This window comes from Salmo trutta, chromosome 1 (assembly GCF_901001165.1).
Source record: "Salmo trutta chromosome 1, fSalTru1.1, whole genome shotgun sequence".
In the NCBI taxonomy this organism is placed as follows: Eukaryota; Metazoa; Chordata; class Actinopteri; order Salmoniformes; family Salmonidae; genus Salmo; species Salmo trutta.
This window is the reverse complement of record NC_042957.1, coordinates 78,174,866-78,188,787: the sequence shown is the minus strand read 5'-3', so window position 1 is coordinate 78,188,787 and position 13,922 is coordinate 78,174,866. Positions and strand designations below refer to the sequence as shown.

The 13,922-nt window shown below is 43.2% G+C and overlaps 1 protein-coding gene across 1 annotated transcript in view; it reads left to right on the top strand.

Moving 5' to 3' along the window:
- LOC115208398 (4-aminobutyrate aminotransferase, mitochondrial) overlaps nucleotides 1–13,922 on the top strand; it is a 56,103-nt gene that overhangs the window by 23,453 nt on the left and 18,728 nt on the right. Inside the window, exons 3-7 of the mRNA XM_029776432.1 lie at nucleotides 24–121; nucleotides 1,965–1,994; nucleotides 2,440–2,557; nucleotides 12,683–12,732; nucleotides 13,249–13,329. Coding sequence (XP_029632292.1) covers nucleotides 24–121; nucleotides 1,965–1,994; nucleotides 2,440–2,557; nucleotides 12,683–12,732; nucleotides 13,249–13,329 — 377 coding nt within the window. The remainder of the gene's footprint in view (nucleotides 1–23; nucleotides 122–1,964; nucleotides 1,995–2,439; nucleotides 2,558–12,682; nucleotides 12,733–13,248; nucleotides 13,330–13,922) is intronic.

The following is a 13,922-nucleotide window of genomic DNA, read 5'->3' as shown; positions in this document are numbered from 1 at the left end:
TGTGCACGTGTGTGTGTGGACAGGCTGCAGGTATGTCAGTAAGGCAGCAGCTAAGACTCAGATGGAGTTTGAATACGATGGGCCTTCCATGAAGACCGAGGTCCCAGGACCCCGTTCCAAGGTACTGAACCACACAGTGGGTTAAATGCCGGGCCTGATTCTCTGTATGTCACTAACAGCACAATGAACCAGTAAGAATAATTGCTATCTGTTAAAAAGGCTTGTTCTGTTTGACATTGTTCATGTTTCATACGACACCAATCCCGTTAGCGGGAAAAATCAGAGCGCCATATTCAAAACCACAAATCTAATAATTTCAATTTCTCAAACATACGACTATTTTACACCATTTTATAGATACACTTCTCCTGAATCGAACCACGTTGTCCGATTTCAAACAGGCTTGACAGCGAAAGCAAAACATTAGATTATGTTAGGAGAGTACATAGACAAAAATAACCACACAGCCATTTTCCAAGCAACTAGATGCATCACAAATACCCAAAACACAGCTAAATGAAGCACTAACCTTTGACGATCTTCATCAGATGACACTCCTAGGAAATCATGTTACACAATACATGCGTTTTCTGTTCGATAAAGTTTATATTTATATCCAAAAACAGCATTTTACATTGGCGCGTGACATTCAGAAAATATTTTGCCTCCAATACTTCCGGTGAATCAGCACAACAATTTACAAAAATACTCATCATCAACGTTGATAAAATATTAAACTGTTATTCAAAGAATTATAGATGAACATCTCCTTTATGCAACCGCTGTGACAGATTTAAAAAAAGCTTCACGGGGAAAGCACACTGCAATAATCTGAGTACTGCACTCAGAAACATACACTAGGCAATATAGATACCCGCCATTTTGGAGTCATCTAAAATCATAAATAGCATTAGAAATATTCACTTACCTTTGATGATCTTCATCAGAAGGCACTTCCAGGAATCCCAGGTCCACAATAAATGTTGTTTTGTTCGATAAAGTCCATAATTTATGTCCAAATAGCTCCTTGTTGTTAGCGCGTTCAGTAAGCTACTCCAAATGTAGGAAGCGTTCGGAAAATGTCACGACGAAAAGTAAAAAAAGTTATATTTACGTTCGTTCAAACATGTCAAACGTTGTAAAGCATCAATCTTTAGGGCCTTTTTAACGTCAAACTTCAATAATATTCCAACCGGACGATTCCATTGTCTTGAAAAATGATTTGGAACACAGCTAACTCCTCACGTGAATGCACGCCAATGAACTGATGTCCTTCCCTGAGTCAACAACTTCCCCACCTTCTTGTTCGCTCTCTGTTCACTGCAAAAGGCTGAAACAAGGTTCTAAAGACTGTTGACATCTAGTGGAAGCCTTAGGAAGTGCAAAATGAATCCTTAGTCACTGTGTGTTAGATAGGCAATGACTTGGAAAGATTCCACACATCAGATTTCCACTTCCTGGTAGAGTTTTTCTCAGGTTTTTGCCTGCCTTATGAGTTCTGTTATACTCACAGACATCATTCAAACAGTTTTAGAAACTTCAGAGTGTTTTCTATCCAAATGTAATAATAATATGCATATCCTAGCTTCTGAGTTTGAGTAGGAGGCAGTTTAATATGGGCACATTTTTCATCCGAAAGTAACAATACTGCCCCCTATGCGATTAGTGTCATAAGAGGCAAATGGTGACCTCTGTGTGACCCTATGATGGGAACAGTGGACTGTACACACCCATCCTGAATACTCTGTTGCACACAGGCTTCGTCCCAAACAGAACCCTATGGAGGGAATAGGCTGCCATTAGACCAGGACCCATAGGGAAGTGCACTATGGAGGGAATAGGCTGCCATTTTGAGATACATTAACAAACTGTTGAGGAACCACCTTGACATGACATCTCTCTCTTCCTCTCCTCCCCTCCCTCCTCCTCTCTCCTCCCCCTCCCTCCTTCTCCTCCCCCACCAGGAGCTGACCAAACAGTTGGGAGAGATGCAGGTACGCCGAGTGTGTGTGTGTGTGTGTGTGTGTGTGAGGCTGTTTTGATGATGGAATAAAACAATGCATTATTGGGTCACACACTTGCATGCGTGCACACATAACGCAGACACACACACACACAGACACACAACGCAGACAGACACACAGTCTCTCTCTCTGTGTCTAGACTGAGTTAACTGAATGACTACCTTATCTCTTTCTCTCTCTCCCTCTCTCTCTCTCTCTCTCTCTCTCTCTCTGTCCCTTTCTCTGTCCCTCTCTCTGTCCCTCTCTCTGTCCCTCTCTCTGTCCCTCTCTCTCTGTCCCTCTCTCTCTGTCCCTCTCTCTGTCCCTCTCTCTGTCCCTCTCTCTCTGTCCCTCTCTCTCTGTCCCTCTCTCTCTGTCCCTCTCTGTCCCTCTCTCTCTCTGTCCATCTCGCTCTCTCGCTCTCTCCCTCCCCCAGAACGTGGGAGCAATCAATTTCTTCTGTAACTATGAGGAGAGCAGAGGAAACTACCTGGTGGACGTGGACGGAAACCGCATGCTGGACGTCTACACACAGATCTCCTCCATCCCTATTGGTTAGTACACACATCTCCTCCATCCCTATTGGTCAGTACACAGATCTCCTCCATCCCTATTGGTTAGTACACAGATCTCCTCCATCCCTATTGGTTAGTACACAGATCTCCTCCATCCCTATTGGTTAGTACACACATCTCCTCCATCCTTATTGGTCAGTACACAGATCTCCTCCATCCTTATTGGTCAGTACACACATCTCCTCCATCCCTATTGGTTAGTACACACATCTCCTCCATCCTTATTGGTCAGTACACACATCTCCTCCATCCTTATTGGTCAGTATACACATCTCCTCCATCCTTATTGGTCAGTACACACATCTCCTCCATCCTTACTGGTCAGTATACACATCTCCTCCATCCTTACTGGTCAGTATACACATCTCCTCCATCCTTATTGGTCAGTACACACATCTCCTCCATCCTTATTGGTCAGTACACACATCTCCTCCATCCTTATTGGTCAGTACACACATCTCCTCCATCCTTATTGGTCAGTACACACATCTCCTCCATCCTTATTGGTCAGTACACACATCTCCTCCATCCTTATTGGTCAGTACACACATCTCCTCCATCCTTATTGGTCAGTACACACATCTCCTCCATCCTTATTGGTCAGTACACACATCTCCTCCATCCTTATTGGTCAGTACACACATCTCCTCCATCCTTATTGGTCAGTACACACATCTCCTCCATCCTTACTGGTCAGTACACACATCTCCTCCATCCTTACTGGTCAGTATACACATCTCCTCCATCCTTATTGGTCAGTACACACATCTCCTCCATCCTTATTGGTCAGTACACACATCTCCTCCATCCTTATTGGTCAGTACACAGATCTCCTCCATCCTTATTGGTCAGTACACACATCTCCTCCATCCTTATTGGTCAGTACACACATCTCCTCCATCCTTATTGGTCAGTACACACATCTCCTCCATCCCTATTGGTCAGTACACACATCTCCTCCATCCCTATTGGTCAGTACACACATCTCCTCCATCCCTATTGGTTAGTACACACATCTCCTCCATCCCTATTGGTCAGTACACACATCTCCTCCATCCCTATTGGTTAGTACACACATCTCCTCCATCCTTATTGGTCAGTACACACATCTCCTCCATCCTTATTGGTCAGTACACACATCTCCTCCATCCTTATTGGTCAGTACACACATCTCCTCCATCCTTATTGGTCAGTACACACATCTCCTCCATCCTTACTGGTCAGTACACACATCTCCTCCATCCTTATTGGTCAGTACACACATCTCCTCCATCCTTACTGGTCAGTATACACATCTCCTCCATCCTTATTGGTCAGTATACACATCTCCTCCATCCTTACTGGTCAGTACACACATCTCCTCCATCCTTACTGGTCAGTATACACATCTCCTCCATCCTTATTGGTCAATAAAAACATTTCGCTACACTACAAGCATTTCGCTACACTCGCAATAACATCTGCTAACCATGTGTATGTTACCAATAAAATGTTGTTTGATTTACACAGATCTCCTCCATCCTTATTGGTTAGTACCTAGATATCCTCTATTCCTATTGGTTAGTGCACACATCTCCTCTATTCCTATTGGTTAGCACACACATCTCCTCTATTCCTATTGGTTAGCACACACATCTCCTCTATTCCTATTGGTTAGTACACAGATCTCCTCCATCCCTATTGGTTAGTACACAGATCTCCTCCATCCCTATTGGTTAGTACACACATCTCCTCCATCCTTATTGGTCAGTACACAGATCTCCTCCATCCTTATTGGTCAGTACACACATCTCCTCCATCCCTATTGGTTAGTACACACATCTCCTCCATCCTTATTGGTCAGTACACACATCTCCTCCATCCTTATTGGTCAGTACACACATCTCCTCCATCCTTATTGGTCAGTACACACATCTCCTCCATCCTTATTGGTCAGTACACACATCTCCTCCATCCTTACTGGTCAGTACACACATCTCCTCCATCCTTATTGGTTAGTACCTAGATATCCTCTATTCCTATTGGTTAGTGCACACATCTCCTCTATTCCTATTGGTTAGCACACACATCTCCTCTATTCCTATTGGTTAGCACACACATCTCCTCTATTCCTATTGGTTAGCACACAAGCCTACTCCATCCTTATTGGTTGGTGTTTAGAAGATCTATCTAGTCATGTGTTCTATAGTTTGACAGAGTAGTATGCTGGAGGTAAGCAACTTATCTGTAGCGTAGCATTTTCCCATTTTAACACCACAGCACTTCTGCCTGGCAGGTGTTGAACTTGCGACCCTAGACTCTCAAGGTTAGCGGTTCACTGTAGCTCAGTGGGTAGAGCAGGGCGCCTGCAACACCGGGTTAGTGGGGTTGATTCCCAGGACTACTCATGCCGAAAATGTATGTATGACTGTAGGTCTCTTTGGAGAAAAGAGTCTGTATTATATTATTATTATTATTATATATTATATTATTGTAGGTTATTTTTATTATATGATATTATTGTTATATTACTATATTATAGGATCTTATTATTATGTTATATTACTATATTATTATTGTTATTACATGATATTATTATATTATTTTATATTACTATATTATGATATTATTATATTACTGTGTTATATTACTATATTATAGAACGCTGCCTAGGCCACATACAGCAGTTAATGATGACCTTGTCCTTGTGTTTAGTTATGATGAGGTCTAGGACAGATATGGCAGTTATTGATGACCTTGTCCTCATGTGTTTAGTTATGATGAGTTCTAGGACCTATAGGGCAGTTAATGATGACCTTGTCCTCATGTGTTTAGTTATGATGAGGTCTAGGACAGATATGGCAGTTATTGATGACCTTGTCCTCATGTGTTTAGTTATGATGAGTTCTAGGACCTATAGGGCAGTTAATGATGACCTTGTCCTCATGTGTTTAGTTATGATGAGTTCTAGGACCTATAGGGCAGTTATTGATGACCTTGTCTTCATGTGTTTAGTTATGATGAGGTCTAGGACCTATAGGGCAGTTAATGATGACCTTGTCCTTGTGTTTAGTTATGATGAGGTCTAGGACCTATAGGGCAGTTAATGATGACCTTGTCCTCATGTGTTTAGTTATGATGAGGTCTAGGACCTATAGGGCAGTTAATGATGACCTTGTCTTTACTTCCTCTCAGCTATGTAGAGTTAAAGTATTGATTGGGGATAATTTGTGGAGGAATGTAACAGTTTTTCGGGGTGATTTGTGATGTTTTATTTGTGCTTCCCATGACTGTGTTTTAGTATTTAAAGGTTCTATATGTTTGGGTATATTGACTGTATGTTGTGTATTCAGGGCACATGTGTAAAAAAAAAAAAAAAACCAGGGTCTCAATATGTTTTCCCTGTTAAAATAAAGGTTACAAAAATGGTGTGTGTGTATCCAGTGCATTCTGAAAGTATTCAGACCCCTTCACTTTTTCCACATTTTGTTACGTTACAGCCTTATTCTAAAATTGATTAAATAAATAAAAATCCTCAGCAATCTACACACACCATAATCACAAAGTGATTTGTTGGCAAATTTATAAAAATTGAAAAACAGAAATACCTTATTTACATAAGTATTCAGACCCTTTGCTATGAGACTGTAAATTGAGCTCAGCTGCATCCCGTTTCCATTGATCATCCTTGAGATGTTTCTACAACTTGATTGGACTCCACCTGTGGTACATTCAATTAATTGGATATGATTTGGAAAGGCACACACCTGTCTATATAAGGTCCCACAGTTGACAGTGCATGTCAGAGCAAAAACCAAGACATGAGGTTGAAGGAATTGTCCGTAGAGCTCCGAGACAGGTTTGTGTCGAGGCACAGAGCTGGGGAAGGGAACCAAAACATTTATGCAGCATTGAAGGTCCCCAAGAACACAGTGGCCTCCATCATTCTTAAATGGAAGAAGTTTGGAACCACCAAGCTGGCTGCCCGGACCAAACTGAGCAATCAGGGTTCTTGGTCAGGGAGGTGACCAAGAACCCAATGGTCATTCTGACAGAGCTCTCTAGAGTTCCTCTGTGGAGATGGGAGAACCATCTCTGCAGCACTCCATCAATCAGGCCTTTATGTTAGAGTGGCCAGACAGAAACCACTCCTCAGTAAAAGACACATGACAGCCCGCATGGAGTTGACAAAAGGCACCTAAAGACTCTCAGACCATGAGAAACAAGATTCTCTGGTCTGATGAAACCAAGATTGAACCCTTTGGCCTGAATGCCAAGCATCACGTCTGGAGGAAACCTGGCACCATCCCTACTGTGAAGCATGGTGGTGGAAGCATCATGCTGTGGGGATGTTTTTTAGCTGCAGGGACTGGTAGACTCGTCAGGATCGAGGCAAAGCTGAACAGAGCAAAATACAGAGAGATCGTTGATGAAAAACTGCTCCAGAGCGCTCAGACAGGTGAAGGTTCACTTTCCAACAGGACAACGACCCTAAGCACACAACCAAGCCAATGCAGGAGTGACTTTAGAATAAGTCTCTTAATATCCTTGAGTGGCCCAGCCAGACCCCGGACCTGAACCTGATCAAACATCTCTGGAGAGACCTGAAAATAGCTGTGTAGCAACGCTCCCCATCCAACCTGACAGAGCTTGAAAGGGTCTGCAGAGAAGAATGTGAGAAACGCCCCAAAAACAGGTGTGCCAAGCTTGTAGCGTCATACCAAAGAAGACTCAAGGCTGTAATCGCTGCCAAAAGTGCTTCAACAAAGTACTGAGTAAAGGGTCTGAAAACTTTTTTACTTGTAATATATTAGCAAAAAAGGAGAACCTGTTTTTGCTTTGTCGTTGTGGGGTATTGTGCGTAGATAAATGAGGAAGAAAAAACTATTTAACCAGTTTTGGAATTAGGCTGTAATGTAACAAATTGTGGAAAGGTCAAGGGGTCTGAGTACTTCCGAAGTTACTGTATATACTGCTCCTACTCATTAGCCATTAGCCATGAAGCATCATATTTCAGGCTGGGTCGTGACCTGACAGAGTAGCTAACACTTTCTGTTCTCTCAATGATAAAGCTTCTAAATACTGGACGCTGCTCTGCACTTCAATGGATTGATAGTGTTTGTGTCCCAAATGGCTCCCTTTTCCCATTATAGTGCACTACTTTTGACCAGAGCACTATGTAGGGAATAGGGAGCCATTTAGGGCGTGTGGAGTGTTTCTAGGACTCTGGACATCTTATCTGAGACTGAGAGAGAAGCCATCTGTTCAGGGACTGATTTATTCATGTCCTATCTGGTTTATGAGGATAAGTGTGTGTGCGTGTGCGGCATATTAGACTTTTTCCTGATGGATTTCCATGTAGTCATTAATGATGTAAATGTGTATCTACAGTATGTCTCATATTAACTTAGAACATTCTACAGTGATGTTATGAAACCTAATGGAACTGTCAGGAAGTGGAGGAAGGACACAACGTAGCTGTTCTAGTTGAGAATCTCTCTGACTAGGACTATAATAGAACAGGAGAGGTACATTCTACCCAGAGAGAAGGTGGATTAAGATTTAAAGGAGATATATAGTTAACATATAACTAACGGCAACATTGATATCTGTATTGTGCCAATAGATGCTGTAGGAGTTAGCAGGTTAAGGACCAGATTACATGCAGTAGGAGTTAGCAGGTTAAGGACCAGATTACATGCAGTAGGAGTTAGCAGGTTAAGGACCAGATTACATGCTGTAGGAGTTAGCAGGTTGAGGACCAGATTACATGCAGTAGGAGTTAGCAGGTTAAGGACCAGATTACATGCAGTAGGAGTTAGCAGGTTAAGGACCAGATTACATGCAGTAGGAGTTAGCAGGTTAAGGACCAGATTACATGCAATGGGAGTTAGCAGGTTAAGGACCAGATTACATGCTGTAGGAGTTAGCAGGTTAAGGACCAGATTACATGCAGTAGGAGTTAGCAGGTTAAGGACCAGATTACATGCAGTAGGAGTTAGCAGGTTAAGGACCAGATTACATGCAGTAGGAGTTAGCAGGTTAAGGACCAGATTACATGCAGTAGGAGTTAGCAGGTTAAGGACCAGATTACATGCAGTAGGAGTTAGCAGGTTAAGGACCAGATTACATGCAATGGGAGTTAGCAGGTTAAGGACCAGATTACATGCAGTAGGAGTTAGCAGGTTAAGGACCAGATTACATGCAATGGGAGTTAGCAGGTTAAGGACCAGATTACATGCAGTAGGAGTTAGCAGGTTGAGGACCAGATTACATGCAGTAGGAGTTAGCAGGTTAAGGACCAGATTACATGCAGTAGGAGTTAGCAGGTTAAGGACCAGATTACATGCAATGGGAGTTAGCAGGTTAAGGACCAGATTACATGCAGTAGGAGTTAGCAGGTTGAGGACCAGATTACATGCTGTAGGAGTTAGCAGGTTGAGGACCAGATTACATGCAGTAGGAGTTAGCAGGTTAAGGACCAGATTACATGCAGTAGGAATTAGCAGGTTAAGGACCAGATTACATGCAGTAGGAGTTAGCAGGTTAAGGACCAGATTACATCCTGTAGGAGTTAGCAGGTTAAGGACCAGATTACATGCAGTATGAGTTAGCAGGTTAAGGACCAGATTACATGCTGTAGGAGTTAGCAGGTTAAGGACCAGATTACATGCAGTAGGAGTTAGCAGGTTAAGGACCAGATTACATGCAGTAGGAGTTAGCAGGTTAAGGACCAGATTACATGCAGTAGGAGTTAGCAGGTTAAGGACCAGATTACATGCAGTAGGAGTTAGCAGGTTAAGGACCAGATTACATGCAGTAGGAGTTAGCAGGTTAAGGACCAGATTACATGCAGTAGGAGTTAGCAGGTTAAGGACCAGATTACATGCAGTAGGAGTTAGCAGGTTAAGGACCAGATTACATGCAGTAGGAGTTAGCAGGTTAAGGACCAGATTACATGCTGTAGGAGTTAGCAGGTTAAAGCCAGTGATGTAGTAAACATATAGTCTGTCAACTCTGATCGCCATTCATGGTAAATCAAGTAACGCCCTGTATATTTTCAATGCATTTTTTTGCTGTAGGTGAGTAACTGCTTGCTCCAAATAAAAAATTTATGAACAACGTTTACCCTCCACTACCCCACTGGTTATGGTTAGTGATAAAGTGTTGTGGTCCAGTCAGACAGGACAGGGATCTACAGTAGGGTTAGTGATAAAGTGTTGTGGTCCAGTCAGACAGGACAGTGATCTACAGTAGGGTTAGTGATAAAGTGTTGTGGTCCAGTCAGACAGGACAGTGATCTACAGTAGGGTTAGTGGTAAAGTGTTGTGGTCCAGTCAGACAGGACAGGGATCTACAGTAGGGTTAGTGATAAAGTGTTGTGGTCAGACAGGACAGGGATCTACAGTAGGGTTAGTGATAAAGTGTTGTGGTCAGACAGGACAGTGATCTACAGTAGGGTTAGTGATAAAGTGTTGTGGTCCAGTCAGACAGGACAGGGATCTACAGTAGGGTTAGTGATAAAGTGTTGTGGTCCAGTCAGACAGGACAGTGATCTACAGTAGGGTTAGTGATAAAGTGTTGTGGTCCAGTCAGACAGGACAGTGATCTACAGTAGGGTTAGTGATAGTGTTGTGGTCCAGTCAGACAGGACAGTGATCTACAGTAGGGTTAGTGATAAAGTGTTGTGGTCCAGTCAGACAGGACAGGGATCTACAGTAGGGTTAGTGATAAAGTGTCATGGTCCAGTCAGACAGGACAGGGATCTACAGTAGGGTTAGTGATAAAGTGTCGTGGTCCAGTCAGACAGGACAGGGATCTACAGTAGGGTTAGTGATAAAGTGTCGTGGTCCAGTCAGACAGGACAGTGATCTACAGTAGGGTTAGTGATAAAGTGTTGTGGTCCAGTCAGACAGGACAGGGATCTACAGTAGGGTTAGTGATAAAGTGTTGTGGTCCAGTCAGACAGGACAGTGATCTACAGTAGGGTTAGTGATAAAGTGTTGTGGTCAGACAGGACAGGGATCTACAGTAGGGTTAGTGATAAAGTGTTGTGGTCCAGTCAGACAGGACAGTGATCTACAGTAGGGTTGGTGATAAAGTGATGTGGTCCAGTCAGACAGGACAGGGACTTACAGTAGGGTTAGTGATAAAGTGATGGTGTTCTCTCTCTATCTCTCTCAGGGACTAATGTTGCCATAGTAACACATAGCCCTGGTTGCTAAGGTTACCAGAAGCATGTCCTGATGTAAACTCGCTGTGACAACTCAGCGACAGCTTAATAAGAGGGGAGATGGTGCGTTTAACACACAGGCACGCACACACACATACACACACAAGATAGACCCACACACACAGCCACAGAGGCCAGACTTACCAGGACAGGACATTGTGGTGGCGTTTGACAGTATTTATTATTAATATTATCCAATCAGTTTCTGTCTAACAGACTGCATGGAGACAGGTCAATGACTCACCCTGTCACAGGCCACTCACACACAGGTCCCTGCTCTGGACCAATGCAATTACATATCCATTTAAAATAAATCCTCTCATTCACTGTCTGAGTTTCCTCTCAAATAATCACAAGACCTGTTATAACCCCACCCCTCTGTCTCTCTCTCTCTCTCTCTCGCTCTGTCTCTCTCAATTTCTCTGTCTCTCAATTTGTCTCTCTCTCTCCCTCTCAATTTCTCTGTCTCTCAATTTGTCTCTCTCTGTGTCTCTCTCTCCCTCTCAATTTCTCTGTCTCTCAATTTGTCTCTCTCTCCCTCTCTCCCTCAATTTCTCTGTCTCTCAATTTGACTCTCTCTGTGTCTCTCTCAATTTCTCTGTCTCTCTCTCAATTTGTCTCTCTGTCTCTCTCTGAGGCGTAACAGGGGTCTGGAATACTGAGATATAGCCATGAGGCAGAGATCACACACACTGTATTGGTCCAAACACACACACACACACACACACACACACACACACACACACACAGCCCTTGGCTATACACCCGGTGCACTTTCCGTCAAAGTACACACACACACACACACACACACACAATCACAACCTTCAATGAGCAACCATGGTATTACCTGCCTTGCTGCCTCGCTCTAAACTAAGCTTGAAATCCTCATGCTAGTATCTGGGTATGAAGCCAGGCTGCATGTCATGTTGTCTAGTTTTTCTGGCTAAAACAGCTGTCATAGAGAACCACATGTTTTTCACCCAGATTATACATTCTTTGTGTTAACTGACCTGGGTTCAAATACTATTTTATATACATTTTCTTCGTTTGATTGCGGTGGCCTGGCTTTAATGGACCAATAGACTGGCTCAAAAATACAAAAACCCTGCCCGTCTGGCTCTCCAGGCAGGCTAAAGCAAATTCTAAAAGTATTCGGAAAATATCAAATAGTATTTGAACCCAGGTGTGTTGGGAAGTGGTAGGTTAGGATGATGGGGCTCTATAACTTCAGGGCCCGTATCCACAAAGTGTCTCAGAGTAAGACTGCTGATCCAGGATCATTAAGAATATATCAACCAGGGCTCTCCAACCCTGTTTCAGGAGGGTATCTGTCCCTGGAGAGGTTTCAGGAGGGTATCTGTCCCTGGAGAGGTTTCAGGAGGGTATCTGTCCCTGGAGAGGTTTCAGGAGGGTATCTGTCCCTGGAGAGGTTTCAGGAGGGTATCTGTCCCTGGAGAGGTTTCAGGAGGGTATCTGTCCCTGGAGAGGTTTCAGGAGGGTATCTGTCCCTGGAGAGGTTTCAGGAGGGTATCTGTTCCTGGAGAGGTTTTGGGAGGGTATCTCTCCAGGAACAGAGTTGGAGAACCCTGAGATAGACAGATCCTAGATCAGCACTCCTACTTTGAGACTCTTTGTGGAACGGGCCCTGGTGTCTGAGGGGTTCCCTCTTCTTGTACTGGCCCCTAGTGGTGGTAACTGGAACTGCTATGCAGATCTTTATATAAGGCTGATAGTGCAGTCAAACACTGTTGTGTTTCATATGCTACATCAGTGGGAATCAGTCTTCTACACTACAATAGTTGGTTAGGTTATAGCTTGTATTTGACTCCATTGGGTTAAAATGGTTTAGTTATAATGAAGTGGTAACACGAATTGTAATTTTTCTCTTTCAGGATACAACCATCCCTCACTCATTAAAGTGATGTCCAACCCCAACAATATGGTAGGTAGGTAGGGAGGTAGGGGGAGAGGGAGGGAGGGAGGGAGGGAGCGAGCGAGCGAGGGAGGGAGGGAGGGAGTAAATGCATTATGTGGGTTCATTACTGCTTATCACTTATTCACTTTACTTTAATACAATATTTCAATTGTTGTGTATATTACATTAGTTTAATTTGATGACTTTATTATCTCATTCCAAGTCATCATCTCATCTCTATAGAGCTGCTGTCTCTGCTGTCTGACAAAATCACTATTTTAGTGGTTCTTCATAGTAAATAAGGCTTTATGACTGCTGAATACCAACTATCAATCACTTAGATCATGTATTTTCAGGTAGAGATACCTTGCGAAGTAACTGCTCTCTATGAGCTCACAGAAAAATCCTAACGAAATGGAATCTCTCAGCACTAACTGTTATTGAAAACCAATCAGAAGACATTGGAGTTGAACATCTCTCCCCAGGTTTATCTGACAGTCCTGCTTAGTTCCCCATGTTTACCTCTTTCTCCCTTCCTCTCAGAGTGCGTTTGTGAACAGGCCAGCTCTTGGGATCATGCCACCCGAGAACTTTCCGGAAAAGCTGGCGGAAAGCCTTCTCTCAGTGAGTGCCACAGACACGTTGAATACACTGGATCCTTTACTGAAAGACCAGAAACTAACTAGTGATGGATTCTAGCTGGACCCCACTACTGTAGACTGACTTCCTCCATTTAAAAAGACCAGAAACTAACTAGTGATGGATTCTAGCTGGACCCCACTACTGTAGACTGACTTCCTCCATTTAAAAAGACCAGAAACTAACTAGTGATGGATTCTAGCTGGACCCCACTACTGTAGACTGACTTCCTCCATTTAAAAAGACCAGAAACTAACTAGTGATGGATTCTAGCTGGACCCCACTACTGTAGACTGACTTCCTCCATTTAAAAAGACCAGAAACTAACTAGTGATGGATTCTAGCTGGACCCCACTACTGTAGACTGACTTCCTCCATTTAAAAAGACCAGAAACTAACTAGTGATGGATTCTAGCTGGACCCCACTACTGTAGACTGACTTCCTCCATTTAAAAAGACCAGAAACTAACTAGTGATGGATTCTAGCTGGACCCCACTACTGTAGACTGACTTCCTCCATTTAAAAAGACCAGAAACTAACTAGTGATGGATTCTAGCTGGACCCCACTACTGTAGAC